This window comes from Alexandromys fortis, unplaced genomic scaffold (assembly GCF_014885135.2).
Source record: "Alexandromys fortis isolate MF-2015 unplaced genomic scaffold, M_Fortis_MF-2015_v1.1 scaffold_103, whole genome shotgun sequence".
NCBI classification, from domain to species: domain Eukaryota; kingdom Metazoa; phylum Chordata; class Mammalia; order Rodentia; family Cricetidae; genus Alexandromys; species Alexandromys fortis.
The window spans coordinates 495,987-513,448 of record NW_026067978.1 but is presented as its reverse complement, the minus strand read 5'-3'; the positions used below and the strand labels follow the sequence as shown (position 1 = coordinate 513,448).

Here is a 17,462-nt window from a genome sequence, read left to right as displayed (position 1 = left end):
CCCCAGGACTATAGAAAGTTTACTCTTTTTTTTTTGATTTTCGAGACAGGGTTTCTCTGTAGCTTCTGGTTCCTGTCCTGGAACTAGCTCTTCTAGACCAGGCTGGCCTCGAACTCAGCGAGATCCGCCTGCCTCTGCCTCCTGAGTGCTGGGATTAAAGGCATGCGCCACCACCACCTGGCTATTTCTTTTTATTTTGGAGAGGGCGACAGGGTTTCTCTGTGTAACAGTCCTGGCCGTCCTGGAACTCACTTTATAGAGCAGGCTGGCCTTGAACTCACAGAGATCCACCCGCCCCTGCCTCCAGAGTGCTGGGATTAAAAGCAAGCAACACCACGGCCCCATTCATCCCTGTAATCTTATGTATTTAGGAGATGGAGGCAGAAAGAACATGAGTTCCAAGCCAGCCTGAGCAATTAACTGAGACCCTGTCTCAAAACAAAAGTTTAAAAATAGGGCTGTGATGCAGTTCAGTGGCGAACCACTCGCCTACATAATCTAGGACTAGGCTGCATCCCTGGGACAACAGTCAAACAGATGAGTGAGTGCATCAATTTATCTGTGATTTGGGACCTCGAATAATTAAAAAACTAAGTTTGGTTCTGGTCAACAGAAGCTTGTTGCTCACACGTCTACAGATGGAGAGGTTGAGCACCTCAACTAAAGGTAATGCTGTGCACTGCGCTAGAGAAGCGCCATGCAACGTCTGACATCATGTCTGCATGAAGACAGACAAATGAGAAGTGAAAGAAGGAATTTTTCATGGATGGAAATAAATTAATCATTCAAGAAATAAATATTACCCAGTAGTTAGCTGCTTGCCTAGCATACATGAAGCCAAGGTTTAATCCCCAGAACACACAAAAAAAATGAATGAACTAATGAGTGAATGCATGAATAAATAAATAAGTTTGAACAAGGCATGCTGGCTCACACCTATAATCCCAGCCCCAGGGAAGCTGAGCCAGGAGGCTAACCTGTGTTTCAGGCCAACAGTCTGATCTTAAAGACAGAGGAAGAGAAGAAAGAATCGGGAAGAATGGTAGCACTGGCCTAGCTATATTGGACTGTCATTTCCGTGCTACATTTACACAAGAAGAATATGGAGAGGCCCTGTGTCAGAAGAAAAGAAGGCTTTGGTGCTGGGGATGGAACCCAGGCCCTCACACTGCTCAGTGCCCATCACTACACGCAGCTCTGAGCTTTTCTTTGATGTGTCTAGTTGTTTGACTTCACCAAACGTTAGCAGAAAAGAACAGGAAGCTTTTCATAAACCATAGCAGCAGCTCAAGAAATATCTTCTTGGGGCTGGTGAGCTGGCTGGGGGGATGCACGCATTGCAGCCGAGCCTAATGACCTGAGTTTGATTCCCAGAACCCATAGGGTGGAAGGAAAGATCAATTCCTGTCATCTTCTGATCTCTGCATGTGTGTCACGGCATGTTTATAAACCTAATTATACTGACGTCTTAGGTCACTAAGGAACTCATTCTAGGCCATCCGTTCTCTGATAAATTCTTTCCAGAACAACACCTATTTTTATTGGCACTTTAGCTAAGAAGTATACTGTCTGCAGTCCTAATCTGTGGTCAGCTATCAATGCCTCTCTGATCTCTTTCTTCCCTCTTTGCTTCCTTTTTTTTCAATTTCCTTTTATTTCTGAAAATAACTCTCCCAGGAAGGCATGGTGGCTCACACCTTTAATTCCAGAACTCAGGGGGCAGAGGCAGGAGGATCTTGTGATCCACTCACTTTGTAGACCAGCTGACCAGTCTCTACAAGGTGAGTTCCAGGACAGCCAGAGCTACATAGAACTTATTTTAAACAAATGAAAGAAAGAGAGAAAGAGAAAGAGAGAGAGAGAGAGAGAGAGAGAGAGAGAGAGAGAGAGAGAGAGAGAAGGAGAAAATAGAATCTCTCAGTGCAGCCAAGGCTGGCCTTTATCCAGTCCTCAGATACATACCATCATATTTGGTTAGTAGCCAAATTTTTATTTTTGGTTTGTTTTTGTTTTTCAGTGGCCTAAATATTAAATGTAAAGTACCTCAATCTGATTCTCAAAAGGGACACCCAGAACACAGAATGCTTGAACCTGACTCTTCAAAGACTGTGGGGCAGCAGCTGTGGCTCGGTCGTAGATGGTTTATTTAGCACACATGAGGGCCTGGATCCAATCCTAAGCACATTACTGCCCCCCCAACAAACAACCCACAAAATGTGTCCTGAACTAAATTCTTGGTTTGCAGGCACTTCTTTACTTCTTTTGTTTGTTTTTCCCTTTTTTTTTTTTTTTTTTTTTTTTTTTTTTTTTTTTTNTTTTTTTTTTTTTTTTTTTTTTGAGACGTGGTTTATCTGTGTAGCCCTGGCTGTCTAGGAATTCACTTTGTAGACCAGGCTGGCCTTGAACTCAGAAATTGGCCTGCCTCTGCCTGTGCTGGGATTAAAGGCATGTGCTGCAGCCACCTGCCTGGTAATGAATTTTAAACTTTTAATTTTTTTTTCTTTCTGTATTCCATGGGCTCTGGGAGATCATCAGATTTGGCAACCAGCACCTTAGCCCACTGAGTTATATAGGTGTTTTGCCTACATGTATGTCTGTGTACCGTGTGTACACCTAGTGCTCAAGGAGGAACTGGTTACAAATGGTTGTTAGCTACCAAGTGGGTGCTGGGAATTGACTTGAGCCCTCTTAAAGAGCAATCAGTGTTTTGTTTGTTTGTTTGTTCGAGACAAGGTCCACATGTAGCTCTTCTGAAACTCACGGAGCTTCGCCAGCCTCTGCCTCTTGAATTCTTAAACTAAAGGTGTATGCCATCACGCCCAGCCTCTTTTTATTTTTGTGGGTGCTGGGATGGAGCTCAGGTCCTCATGCTTGAATAAGTTCTTTACTGACATCCCCCCAGCCCCAGACATAGATGTTTATAATAAGCCTAAAACTTGACAGGGCTAGGGATGGAGCTCAACTGATACAGCACTAGCCTAATGTGCAAGAGGCCTCGGGTCAGAGTCTCTGTGCCAAAAGAACCCAAAAGCAAAGTAACACACTGGATTCTACACTAGATTCCATGAGATAAAATGTTAAAAAATGCAGACAAACTAGTCAAGAAGCAATACATATTTCTGTTAGGAATATTATTGGAAACAGTTATAAGAGATAGAAGCAGGCATGGTGACACACACCTTTAATCTCAGCACTAGGAGCTGGGGGCAGAGGCTGGCAAATCTCTGTGAGTTCCAGACCAGCGAACGGTCTCTAGATAAATAAATCATAAGAGTAGATTCATTAGAGACAAGGCTGGGGATACAGCTCAGTGCTAGAGCACCTGCCCAACATGCATGAGGTCCTAAGTTCCAGCCCCAGCACATTAAAAAAAAATGGCTATTTTATAGATAAGTAAACTTGGGGTAAAGTAAAAAAGGAAATTATTCAAGATTATATAATTTTTTAGAAATTTGAGCTCATTCTAAAGAGCAGGCTTGGCTAGAACCTGCTGGAACCCTCCAGTCTCAGACTCCTGAGTGCTGGGACACAGGTGTGCTCTCCCACACCTGACCTAAGATTGCGTGATTCCAAGGGAGTGAGTCACTGGATGTATTTCATAATTCCAAAGCTCGCTGTCTTAACCACAGGCTTACATAAAGGAGCTCTCTACAAACAAGTGCATTTACATAAACAGGGTCAACGGGATAGCTACAAAGAGCAAAGCTGAGGTTACCTAGAAACTGCAGCACACTGCTGAAACCACTGTAAATCCAGTCAAATATGAAGGACATGTCCAGATCTTACAGGTCTGAAAAACAAGGTGTAGATTTAGCAGTCAGCATTGCCAACATACACAAAATATTGACAGATGTTAAACAAGCCTGAATAACCCTCCAACATTACACAAGTGTTAGGAACTAAATAGAGCTGGGGAAGAGGGCTCAGACAGAGAGGCACTGCTGCCAGTCCCTGGGACCCTCATGGTAGGAAGAGACCCAACCCACAAGTTACCCTCTGACCTCTACACATACACTGTGGTGCACATGAACTTGTGCATGTGTGCACACAAACACCAACAGACTGTTATCCAGGCTGACAGAACCTCATCTGTGCTGATGCAAAAATCTCAAAATGCCACTAAACTATGGGCAGAGACCATTCTCTGTGCATGAAAGGAACCAAATTAATTACAACAACCAGGACTAAAAGAAATTAAGAGCCAAGTATAGTGGCCAATAACTCAGGACAGAGGCAGGAGGATCACTGCAAGTTTGTGGCTGGACTGGTCTATATAGCAGTTCTAGGCCGGTCACAGCTACCTTGCCTCTTTTAAAAGAGGAAATAAATTGGGTAGCAGGATAAACTGGTATAAAACCTTTTCAGAACTAAGTGAGAGCCAACCATGGTGGCATAGACTTGCAATCCTAGCCACTGGGAAGCTGAGGCAGGAAGATTGTTAATTCAAGACCAGCTTAGACTACAGAGTAAGCTGTAAGACTCCATCTCAAAATAAGGAAAACTGGAGGACCAAAGAGATGGCTTAGAGGTTAAGAGTATTTCCTGCTTTTCCAGAGACCCTGAGTTCAATTCCCAGCACTCATGTCTGGTAGCCAACAACTGCCTAAGAGTCTAGCCAACTCCAGGGTTTCCAAAGCTCTCTTCTCTTCTGCCTCTGAGGGCACTGGCACTTGTTACACAGACAGACAGACACTAAAATGCTTAAAAAGTTTAAAAGACAAATTTTAGAAACCATCTGTGTTCCTCATATGCAGATGTGAGCTATTTATCAAATCTCTGTTGTGAGAGTTGGGGGCTGGGGAGAAAAAACAGAGAGAAAGGAGATGACAAGTTTGCAGGCCTGACTGAGGAGGTCGGAAGCAGGAGGGTCAAGCTCCTGACTGCAAGGCCAGCTTGGGCTACCGTTGACTGTTTCAACAACAAATACTAATAATTAGTAAAGCCAAATGTGGTAAAAAGTCTTTAATTCTGGCATTCTAGGGAGACAGTGGCAGGCAGATCTCTGGGTTTGAGGCCAGCCTGAGTTTTATAATAGTAAGTGTTTCCGAGCTGGACTTGGTGGTACAAGTCTTATATTCCAGTTACTCAGGAGGTTTTGCCTGGGCTACACCACAGGCTCAGGATCAAGAGCCTGGCACATGTAATGAGATGATATTTCAAAAATAAAAAGCCCGGAATCAGATGTGATGGGGCTTTGACTGTTGGAGGCAGGAGGAACAGTTCAAGGCCAGGCTCAACTAGACAGCCTGGGCTTCCTGAGCCCATCTCAAAAAAACAAAAACAAAAATAAAGAAGCCCACCCCATTCTCTCATCCACCCCCTGCCCCTGCAAAAAAATAAAAAAGCTCGGTGTATGGGTTGGTGAGATGGCTCGATGGACAAAGACACTTGCTGCCCAGCCTGATGACATGAGTTCAGTTCCTGGAACCACCCTGCAAACTGTCTTCTGACCTCCCCAAGGACACATGCCATGTGTGTGCCCCTCCCCAATAAATAAAATGCGAGTTTAAAAAAAAAGTTTAGTGTGGAGAGCCTGTCTAACATGTCAGGCCCTAGGTTCAATCCCCAATTAGGCTGGCTGCCATGTAGCCAAGGGGGCCTGAATTTCCAGTCATTCAGTCTCCATCTCCCGAGCACTAAGAACACCGTGAGGACCTCCATAGCAGCTCCTCGCGGCAGGTGGCTCCAGGTGGTAAGTTTGGGGTGTGTTATCTTTCTGAATTTTTCAACATTTAATTATTACCACATATTAAACAAATCTTTTAAGTCACAGTAGAAAACAGTACAATTCAGCATTTACTTAATATAGCCTGGCAAACTAATGGGGTAACAGGAAAAACAAGTCAGGAAAGATCATAGACACAGAAATGTACTTTCACAGGTCAACAAAGTTCACTTTCTAGATGTGAACAAATAGCTCTGGTCTGGAGCCTGGGCCCAGTGCAAACACTGGGAAGACTGTGCTAGCTGTCATCCTTTAGACATTTCTGCTTGCTTTAGTCAGCTTGCGGTCAGCTGTCCAACTTGACATGAATGGCTATGGAGAGCAAGCAGCCACGTGACCCTGCACCACACCACCTCAGAATGACAAGTGGGCAAACCCACCTGCAGCTTTAAGCTTGAAATGGATGTGGTAGTACACTTCTATAATCCCAGCACTGTGGAGTCTAAGGCAGAAGACCCCAGGCCAGCCTGAGCTAGATTGCAGAAGCCTAAATATAGAAATAAATTTGAAATGGAATGAAAAAAACAAGATTTTCTTCTCCAGGAAGGGTGAGGTATGGGTATAATGATAACAGGAAGGAAAAAACTTCTGGAAGACCTGGGCATGGCGGTGCATGCTTTTAGTCCCGGCACTCGGGAGGCAGAGGCAGGGAGAGCTCTGTGTGTTCAGGACCAGCCTGTTCTACAGAGCAAGTTCAGGACAGAGAGCTCATAATAAACAAAAAGAAGCGAGAAATTAAACAAGAGAAGGAGTAAAGGCTGACAGGGAGCTTGAACTGAGAGAACCTTTCCTCTGCGAGGAGAAGGGAGGCCCAGGAGATCTGCAGAGTGGGCAGGAATCTGACTCCAGAGATGAAGAGGGGTAGTAGAGCTGGTGGCGCACTCTGTAATCCCAGATTTAGCTGAGTCAGAAGACCAATTTAAGGCTAGCTTGGGTTGTATGTATAGGGAAACACTGTCTCAGAACAGTGGCAGAGGAGAGCTGAGGCAATTCTGAGATACACGACAGGTACTGTGGCAGCAGATCAAGTCAGATGATGGTTCAAAGGCTATGTGTAGCTCAGTGGTAGCATATTTGCCAAGAACATGAAAGGACCAGGCTTTGTGCCCTAACACTGAGTTTATTTATTTATTTTGTTTTTTAAGATGGCTTTCTCTGTGTAGCCCTGGTTGTCTTGGAACTTGCTCTGTAGACCAGGCTGATCTTGAACTCCGAATCCACCTGCTTCTGCCTCTAGCTTGGATTAAAGGTCTGTGCCACCATACCCAGCCAGCACTGAGTTTAAGAAAAAAAATTGTTGGAGAACGAACAGACATTCATAGCACTGCCTATCAGCACTGATTTTTTTTTTTTTTTTTTGCCCTCAACACGCCTACCTTACACCCCACCCTCAGTGATGTTAGGCTTTAGAAAATTGACTTCCAAGACAGAGATGAACAAGGGGATAGAGAAGGCCCTGGGTCTGAGCCTAGTCTAATGCTGGGGGGAGAAAAACATGAGGGACAGCACTTGTGGGCGCCCTGAGAAGCACTGCTGTGAGCTGCCCTCAGCCCAGGCTGTGCAGACAACAGGACGAGGGTGAGAAGAAGCAAGGTGCATGGTGAACAAGGCTGAAGTGAGAACTGGGGTGAGAACTGCGGGAAGCCTGCCGTCCACAGAACAGAACCAAGAGAGTAGTGGGAAGGTCTGAACCAGAAGATAAGTGTGTCTACAGTAAAGGGGAACGGGTGTAGTGGACCAGGGCGCACGGTAACGGGGAAGAGCAAGGGTCAGAGAAGTTCAGGTCTGTGTGGTGGCAGCTCCAAGGTCTGACACCAGCATGGAAAGATAAAGAGGCACTGGGTGAAAGGTCCAGGAAGCCAGGAAGGTGCAGTGTCCACAGTGACAGGATGCAGACTCATCTAAAAGACTAGAGGGCATTGCTATGCATGGCAGCCAATCAAGAGGCAAAGTCTTCCCTGGGATGAGGAGGGTGGAACAGGGTTAGCCTTGAAGGGAAGGACTCTCTGCATGAGGGTGGTGCCCATCTGCTGTTGTAAAATTTATCCTCAAAGACATTATCTAATTACACAGAGAAACCCCACTTGAGAAAATAGATACTATATTCCTATAAAACTACAACTTATAAAATCCTCGAAACAAGCCAGGAATTACTAAAACAGAATTAGCTGTTTGTTTTTTTTTTTCAAATAGAAGTAAAAATAAAAACACCCAACTAAGATTAAAGCCACTTAGCTACAAACAGACACCTGAGCCCTGAGAACACATTACACAACCCGGGAACACATCATAGAGACATGTGAAGAGCAAAGGTCGCTGACAAGGAAACACCGCACGTCAGCAGATTTATTTATTGCATGAACACCAAACAGGAAAGAGCTCTGCAGATTAAAAAGCAATCTACTCAGGTAACATGAAAATCAGCGCAGTGAACAGAACTCAGGTTACAAATCACTTCTTAGAGCTCTGCCCACTGAATGTCCATGGATAACTCTCTTCGAGAAATGTCCACTAAGGCAGATCTAGAGAGCAAGCAGATTAGAGCAGTCAGGAGGGAAAGGGGAGTCAGGACGGCTGCTAATGGGGGCTGGGTTTCTTTCAGAGGTGAGGAAAAATGTTCTGGAATTGGTGGTGAAGGTTGTGTAAGACTGTGACTATACCGAGAACACTGCACACTGCTAAAGGGTAAACATTACTGTATGTCTAGTCTGGTTCAACAAAGCTATCACTCAAAATAAAAGCAAATTTAAAGCTTTAAACAGACATCTCATGTTTACAACTCATTTATGAGGAAACAGGATCCTTATGCTTGAGGTTTTGGGGTTTCTCCCCTTAGGACAAGTTATCACATATCTCAGGCTGGCTCCTCCCTCTCCCCAGTGCTGGGGTTATAATATCAATAACTCTTAAAATATAAAGGATTGATAGCATTCTCATTTTAAAACCTACTGATTTATTTGTGTGTGTGTGTGTGTGTGTGTGTGCGTGCGTGCGTGTGTGTGTGTGTGTGTGTGTGTGTGCGCGTGTATACATATATGTGGGGAGGGGAACGGGTTCGTGTGTCCTCTTTTAAGCGTCCTTCATCATCATGCCACGGTACCTGTGCAGAGGTCAGAGACAACTTTACGGGTTCTGGGACTTGAACTCAGGTTGGCAGACTTGTACAGCAAGCACTTTTACCTGGGGAGCCACCTTGTCAGCCCCATTTTCACATTACATATGAATACATTAGCACTGACTGCCATTAGAAAAAGGATTAGGATTGTGTCCTGCAACACAGGTACAGAAATTTCCTACAAAGCAACCAGTGTGGCACACACCTGCTCACAACTCTAGGCTAAGGCAGAAGAATTCCTGGTTTGAAACTAGCACTGACTTCATCAGGATTCTTTATATATCCTTATTGTGACAGGGTCTTACTGAGTAGCCCCTGTTGGCCTGGAACTCACTCTGTAGACTAGGCTGGCTTTGAACTCACAGAGATCTGCCTGCCTCTGCCTCCTCCCCAGTGCATGTGGAGGGGAGATTTGAGTATAGCGTGCTTGCCTGTAACTTGTAACTCCAGCATTTGTGACTCGACAGGAGGCTCATATGAGTGAAAGCCAGTGTGAACTAATGAGACTCTGTCTCCAATTCCAATGCCCTCTTCTGGTCCACAGGCATCAGGCATGTACCAGTACATGTCCACACATGCAGGCAAAACACCGATACACATAAAATAAAGCTTAGAAAGGTCACAATAAAACCCATTATTTTGTATGCTAGCTCAAAAAATTAATTAAAAAAAAAAACAAAACAGAAAAGAAGGGCCAGCAAGATGCAAGATGACTCAGTGGTGGGAAGGACACGGCTGACGGGCACACAGACCAGAGTTGGATCCCTAGGATCCACACAGTCAAAGGAGAGAACAAGCTCCACAGGGTCTGCTCTGATGTCTGCATGCGCAACATGGCGCATACAACCCTGCCCCACACAGATGGATGGAATGCTGTCTGTTCTAACTTTCCACTAGAAATCCAAGACCAGGCTGGAGATGTAGCTCAGTTAGTGAGCGCTTGCCTCACTCGCAGGGTTTGATCCCTAACAGCACACAGACCAGACACAGGACAGCCCTTGGGAAGTAGATGGGAGATTCAGAACTCAAGGTCATCTCTTGCTAGACATCAAGTTCAAGGCCAGCCTGTAAGACCAGGTAAAACCATGTTTGACCCCAGTTTTTGTTGTTGTTTGTTTGTTTTGAGACAGGATCTTACTATGTAGCTGGCCTAGAACTTTCTATGTAGCCCAGGTTGGCCTGCAACTCAGAGATTAGCCAGTTTCTGCCTGAGTACTGGGATTCAAGGAGTGCTTGACCATACCTAGCTTGACTATGTTTTGTATATTAAATATTTTGAGAGAGTTCTATTAAACCTTTTAATTTATATAGTTTTTTAAAAGTCCATCCTTATTTCCTCTGGAAAAAAAGTGGCACCCAATTGAAAGAAGGTTAAAACATCAGGAAATATGGCATTAAGAGTGAAAAATGGAGGGACTGGAGAGAGGCTGCTCTTCCAGAAGACCTGGGTTCAATTCCCAGCACTCACATGGCAGCTCACACTGTCTGTAACTCCACTACCAGGAGATCTGACACCTTCACACAATGCATATAAAATAAATTTACATAAATTATTTTTTTCAAAAAAAGAGTGAAAAAAGGAGAAAGTAAAAAAAAAAACCTCCTCTGTCAAAAGACTAGTAGAAAAAGGAAAGAAGGAAGGGGAGGAGAGAGAGAGAGAGAGAGAGAGAGAGAGAGAGAGAGAGAAGAAAGAGAAACTTGGGAAGCTGATGGGGGGAGGATCTCAAAGAGGCCAGCCTGTGAGACAACAAAAAGAATATTTCAGCCTGAGTACTGAACTTGAACTTGCCACTAGTGAACTAAGAAAATTCAAACCGGTATATGTGATAACAAATTGCCTCCTCAAAACACCAACAGAGGGCTAGCAAGGTGACTCAGTAGGTAAAAGAGCTTGTCACTCAGCCTGAGGACCTGCGTTTGATTTCAGAAACCCACACGGTGGAAAGCAAGAGCCAGCTCCCACAAACTGTTCTCTGGCTTCTACCAGTACTTCCTGGTGTGACCTTTAACACAGACACACTCATAATCATATGTATATATAATAATAAAATAGTTTAAAACAATAATCAGGGGTTGGGAATTTAGCTCAGTGGTAGAGCAAGCGCAAGGCCCTGGGTTCGGTCCTCAGCTTGGGGGGTGGGGGGACAAAATAACAAAAAACAATAATCAAAGTTGTTCTACAAACTACATACAATGGAGAAACTTTTGGAATTTCCCAGCCAGGCTGGTCTTCTCGCCTTTATAGAAAACCCTTCCACAATAAGGGCCATTCCTCTGCTCCCAGAACAAAGTCCTGCTCAGAGGTCCAGGTGACTATAGGTCTTGAGGTGTGACGCAGAGCATCCACGCGAGGCCCATCCTGCATTGAAAGGCTCTCAAAGTCCTTTGTGCATATAATGCTCCTCTGCCTGGAGCACCTGTGGCTTACTCAAGTTTTAATACCTTCTGGCAGCTAACCTTTCTGACCATAGCTGATTTAAATATTATTTGCTTCATCATATTTTGCCAAAAAAAAAAAAAAGTAATTTCAATGAGTTTCGGCCAACTCTGCATGTAAGACAGGGAGTGGAGAAGCAGTGAATCACTGCCCTGGCACTCTGATTGTGAGCTTGAATGAGGTGGAGGTGATTTCCATTTCTGATAGACTACACTTTCGTTTCAAGTCTTGCTTGCATTTCTCCTCCAGCACCAGGCCAAGGAAGGTAAAATGCACTTCTTTAAACTCAATCACAATACCTTTCTAACATTTAGACAATCTAACATTTAGACAATGTAGCCACTTTCCTTTCCTGTAAACTCACAAGGCCCAGGGAGTATCTTAACATTTGGGCGAAAAAATTTTTTTTCCTTGAGATAGGATTTTGGGTATGTTGCCCAAGCAGTCTTGGCTCAAATGATGCTCCTGCCCTCTTGAGTAGGTGGAATTATAGGGTCAGGGTGCCTGCCTAAGTTCATAAAAATTTTAAAGGTCAAAATACTTTGGGCTCAAACACAAATCTACTGAAAGGTGCAGTGGTAGCCGCTCGCTGCTCCATTTTGCCGCCACCACTCATTGCTGGCAAATGGTAGAGCCTCCCTCCTTGGTCATCTGTAAAACAGAGGCGATAGGACTGTCTTCCTTAGCGGACTGCAGCGTTGTACGGGGGCCACCTTCCTTCTTTCATTTCAGGGCAACCATTCTGACCAATATTTTAGCAAGAGACACAGATCTTCAGGGTAAGACACCCGCACACGTACGTCCAAATTCACAACAGTAGGTTCGATTTTCTTCACCCCAATACCTTAAACTCCGGACGACTTTGATTCCTTCAGTTAAGAAGGCCAGATTTGGATGTTTCAAAATAAGTTTTTAATCTTGTCGGATATCCCCCCCATTAGTATTTTTTCCCTCCACTCAATAGGCTTGAGCAATGGCAAAACGGTAACTACTGAAAACAAGGAGGCTCAGTTGGTTCCCACACTAACTGGGACAACACAGAACGTCGTCCCCCCCCCCCCCCCCCCCNCACTCCCAGCTGTCAATGACCCCTGCTTCCTTCTTCACCTTACCAAGTGAGGAAACTGAGGCCCAGGGGAAGAAGAGAGGCTCGCGTGCCGTCCTGGCACTCTTTCCTGAAATAATTGCGTGTGACAACCACTGTCCTACCCCGAGGGCCACCAGAGCGGTCCCCGTGGGCACGGACCGGACTGGTAGTCCCTCGCACCGCCAAACAAACACAAACAAAAATACCAGGTTCCCCATTGGCGAAGGCTCAGGGACCAGGGCTCCGGGCGATCGAGTGTACAGCCTAAACAATGAGCCTTCCGGAGGGCCCCGGCTGCCGCCCGAACTCCTCCCGGACGAGGACACTGCCACTCACCTGCGACTCCAGAGAACGCGACTCCGTGCTCCGCGACCGCCCTCCACGCTCCGAGCCGGCTCTGCAAAGCGGTATGGCTGCCGGCCCCAGCTCTCTTCAGCTCCTTCCGGGGCGGCGGGCGCTTGCTAGTGACAGTCCGCGGGACTCTAGCGCCGCTCGCCCTCGGTTCCGCCTCCTTGCAGTCCCACCACCAATCCCTGTGGGCCAGCTCCGGGCCACTTCACACCAACCCCAAGAGGCATGTGAGAAAATTAATTGTCTTTGGCATCTATTCCTCCCCCCCCCTTCTTTTCCTCTCGGTACTAGGGGCTGCAGTCGACCACCGAGCTGCATCCACCAGCCTTTTATTATGTATATTTTGAGACAGGATCTCACAAAGTTGCTCAGGCAGGCTGAGAATTTATTGTCCTCCTGCCCCAGCTTCCTAAGAAACTGGAAGTATAATTCTGCAGCACCAGGACCAACCAAGCATCTGTTACCTAAAAATACATTTTTTGAGCTACCCCTTGGGTTTCCACTAGGGTATGTTTTACCTCCTGCAATTCTTTGAGAATCTCACACCCTTGCTCTTGGATGTGTCTCATTTTTCCTCCGAGTACCCATCTTTCTCTTATCCTTCATGCTTAAGCCTAAATTAAAATGTCTTTATTAACCTCCACCCAAATGCATCTTTCAGGAGGCTGAGTGGAACTATAGCTCAATGGTAGCGAGCCTGCCTGCCCTACAAAATGCAGAGTTTAGTCCCAAGCATCATATATTAAAAAAAAAAAAAAATAATGGGTTCTATCTGTTTTGTTTGAGATAGGGTCTCTCTACATAGTTTGTCTATCTTGGAACTCACTATGTAGCCCAGACTCAAACTCGCAAGAAACCACCTGCCTCTACCTCCGGAGTGTGGGATTAAAGTCTTACTTGCCATGCCCGTGTCCTGTCTTCATGTGTGCATGGGATTGACTGTCAGGAATTATCCTGGCTTACTCTTTTACCTTACTCTTTGAAGCAGGTGCTCTCAGCCTACAGCCTGTTGATATAGCTAGTTTCTCTGGGAAGTCTCTGTCTCTGCCTTCTAAGACTTCACAACCCCACAACATTTATTAGTTCTAGTGATCCAAATTCGGGTTCTCTTTTTAAAAGCAGTAAACACACACGCACGCACACTGTATGTCTGAGTGTGTCTATGTGCACTGTGTGCATGTAGGAGCCCGAGGAGGTCCGAAGAGGCGTTGGATCTCCTAGAACTGGAGTTACAGAAGGTTGTTTGCCACCATATGGGTGCTGGGGACTGAATCCAATCCTCTGGAAAAGCAGTAAGAGCTCTTGACCTATGAGCCATTCCCTCTGGCCCCCAGATGCTGGTCCTCCTGCTGGAGTAGCAAGCACTTTAACTGTTGCTCCGTCTCCCCAGCCTCCCCACCTTACTGTTTGAGACAGTCTCTCTCACTGTCTCAGTTACGGTTTCTACTGCTGTGATAAACTCCATGATCAAAATCAACATGGGGAGGAAAGAGTTTCTCTTAGCTTCTATGTCCAGGTCAACTCATCAAGAAGGGAAATCTGGCAGGCGATGGTGGCGCACACCTTTAATCTCAGCACTGGGGAGGCAGAGGCAGGCGGATCTCTGTGAGTCCGAGATCACCGTGGTCTACAGAGCTAGTTCCAGAACAGGCTCCAAAGCCACAGAGAAATCCTGTCTCGAAAAACAAAACAAAACAAAACAAAAGGGGAGTCTGTGGTCCGTTGGGGAGAGCGTGCAGGCGCTGCGCGCCGTGCCGTAGCCGCAAGCAGCTCTGAAGGCTGACCAACTGACTGAAGAGCAGATTGCAGAATTCAAAGAAGCCTATTTGACTAGGATGGTGCTGGGACCATAACAACAAAGGAGCTGGGGACTGGGATGAGGTCTCGTGGGCAGACCCCACAGAAGCAGAGCTACAGGATTTGATTAATGAAGTAGATGCAGACGGTAGTGGCACAACTGAGTTCCCTGAACTTTTGACAATGATGGCCAGAAAAATGAAAGATGCAGACAGTGAAGAGGAAATCAGAGAAGCACGCCGCGTGTTTGATAAGGACAGCAATGGCTACGTTAGTGCCGCACAGCTTCGTCACGGAATGACAAACCTTGAAGAGAAGCTGACAGATGCAGAGGTTGACGACATGATCGGGAAGCAGATATTGACGGTGCGGGGCGGGCAAACTCTGAAGAGTTTGTACAAATGATGCCAGCAAAGTGAAGACATTGTACAGAATGTGTTAAATTTCTTGTGCAAAATTGTTTATTTGCCTTTTCTTTGTAACTTATCGGTAAAAAATATACTGTCTCTTCCAGAGGTCCTGAGTTCAATTCCCAGCAATCACATGGTGGCTTACAGCCATCTATAATGAGACCTGGCGCCCCCTTCTGGCTTGTAGGCCATGGAAGGAATACTATACACATAATATAATAAATAAATAAATATTTAAAAAAATATACTGTCAAAAAATATGCATGTATAGTAGTAAGGATTTCATTCCTCCATGTTTTCTTCCCTTGTCTTCTGTCATTGTCCTTAAATCTTATTTTAGAAAATTGATCAAGTAACATGTTGCATGTGGCTTACTCTGGATATACCCAAGCCCTTCTGCACATCTAAACTTAGATGGAGTTGGTCAAATGAGGGAACATCTGGGTTATGCCTTTTTAAGTAGTTTTTAGGAACTGTCAGCATGTTATTGTTGATGTGTGGAGTTGTAACTCTGCGTGAACTGTGGACAGTCAACAATATGTACTTCAAAGTTGCACTATTGCAAAATGGTTTTTTTTTTTGTACTGCTGGTATTGTACCAGAAACATTTTCTTTTATTGTTACTTGCTTTTTAAGCTTTTTTAGCCACTTACAATCTGCTTATGGCACAATTTGCCTCAAATCCATTCCAAGTTGTATATTTGTTTTCAGGCAGGAAATTGGTGGCAGGACAGATGCCATATGGAGGACATGGAGGAGTCCTGCTTACTGGCTTCCTCAACCAGATTTTTTTCTATACCTCAGGACCACCTGCCCAGGAATGGTACCATCCACAATGGGCTGGGCCTTCCCACACCATCAATCAAAAAAAACACACAACTGGTCTGTCTGGTGGGGTGCCTTTTCTCAACTGAGGTTTTCTTTTCTTTCATCCTCTTGGTTTTTCAAGACAGGGTTTCTCTGTGTCACCCTGGAACTCACTATATAGACCAGGCTGGCCTCGAACTCAGAGATCTGCCTGTGAGGTTCCCTTTTCTGAGTCACACTGACATAATATTAGCTGGCACAGTCACTGACCCTGGAGTTCATGGACTGACTGAATCCCTGGCCGGCTCTAGGCTCTAGGGATCCTGTTGTGTCCCCTTCTCCAGCCAGCAGTGCAATGTCAGGCATGAGCTGCTGTGCTATGATTTCTTTTTTTTTTAATATTTATTTATTTATTTATTTATTTATTTATTTATTATGTATACAATATTCTGTCTGTGTGTATGCCTGCAGGCCAGAACAGAGCACCAGACCCGTTGTGAGCCACCATGTGGTTGCTGGGAATTGAACTCAGGACCTTTGGAACAGCAGGCAATGTTCTTATCCTCTGAGCCATCTCTCCAGCCCTGTGCTATGATTTCTTTACGTGACTTTGGGGGATCCATCTCAGGTCCTCATCTTTCAGAGCGAGCACTTTACTAATTGAGCCATGTCTCCCACCCTAAATCCCCCAGTCCTTTTGATGTCTAAGTTTGAAAGAAGGCCAGGGAGATGGCTCGGCAGATAAAGGCATCAAGGCCACAGTTTAATCCCTGGAACCCGGAGACCGAATAAAGAAATTTGTCATCTGACCTCTGCAAGGGCATCATGGCTTGCTTGCCATTTTTCCACAGAGAAAGGAGGGAATTTTTTTTTATTATTTGAAGTTTGGAAGAACAGGAAAAAAAAATAAAGATCATTCTCAACCCTCAATATTACCAGTTTTTACATCGTTGGTAGCGTTATAGAACACAATACTTGGTCTGTCCACACATGAGTTTCGAGGTTACCAGTCACTTTAGCTTTCTTTTTAGTTCCTGCTTCTGTAAAATTAGGACTAATATACAGAAATGAACAGTTTTATGGAGAAAACAGTAACCATCACCAAGCATGGTGGAGCACCCTTGTAATCCCAACTGGGAGGCAGAGACAAGGAGGGTCAGGAGTTCAAAGATGGTCTTACTTGAATACATAGCCAAGTCTGAGACCAGTCAGACCACATGAGACCCTGTCTAAAAGCAGACAGAAAAACACACAGAAAGCAGTGACTACGGGAACAGCATTAGCAAAGGTGAAACTAGCCTGAGGCACAGAGGACTCAACTTGCAAACTCTTAGAGGTTTTAGCCAGGCTTTGTAGCACACACCTTTAGAGTCCCAGAATTCGGGAGGCAGAGGAGAGGGGATCTCTGTGAGTTGGAGGCCAGCCTGGTCTATGGAGCAAGTTCCAAAACAGCCAGTACTATATAGAGAAACCCTGTCTCAAAAATCCAAAAACCTCTGAGAGGTTTTGATGAAAACAGGAAAGGCATAGCTGGCAACTGTGTTTGGGGAGGTTTCATGTGGTAAGAGTACACTGGTTACAGTGAACGAGCCAACTGAAAGCTGAGGTCAGACTGGCAATGAGGCAGCTGCAGTCAGGCAGGTGAGAGGTGGCCAGGGTCTGGGGTTGGGGAAAAAAATACGTTGCAAGGTTTCATGTGGTTAGCAGGGATAAAGAGAGCAAAGTTCAAAGTT

General features: G+C 45.3%; 1 protein-coding gene and 1 pseudogene across 1 annotated transcript in view; one reads left to right on the top strand and one right to left on the bottom strand.

The window, feature by feature from the left end:
• Sar1b (secretion associated Ras related GTPase 1B) overlaps nt 1-12,858 on the bottom strand; it is a 24,298-nt gene extending 11,440 nt beyond the window's left edge. Inside the window, exons 1-2 of the mRNA XM_050157656.1 lie at nt 12,701-12,858; nt 3,716-3,790 (exon numbers count right to left, since the gene is read on the bottom strand). Coding sequence (XP_050013613.1) covers nt 3,716-3,773 — 58 coding nt within the window. The 5' untranslated portion in view covers nt 3,774-3,790; nt 12,701-12,858. The remainder of the gene's footprint in view (nt 1-3,715; nt 3,791-12,700) is intronic.
• Nucleotides 12,636-15,055, top strand: LOC126510922 (calmodulin-1-like; annotated as a pseudogene).
• Nucleotides 15,056-17,462: the final 2,407 nt, after the last annotated feature.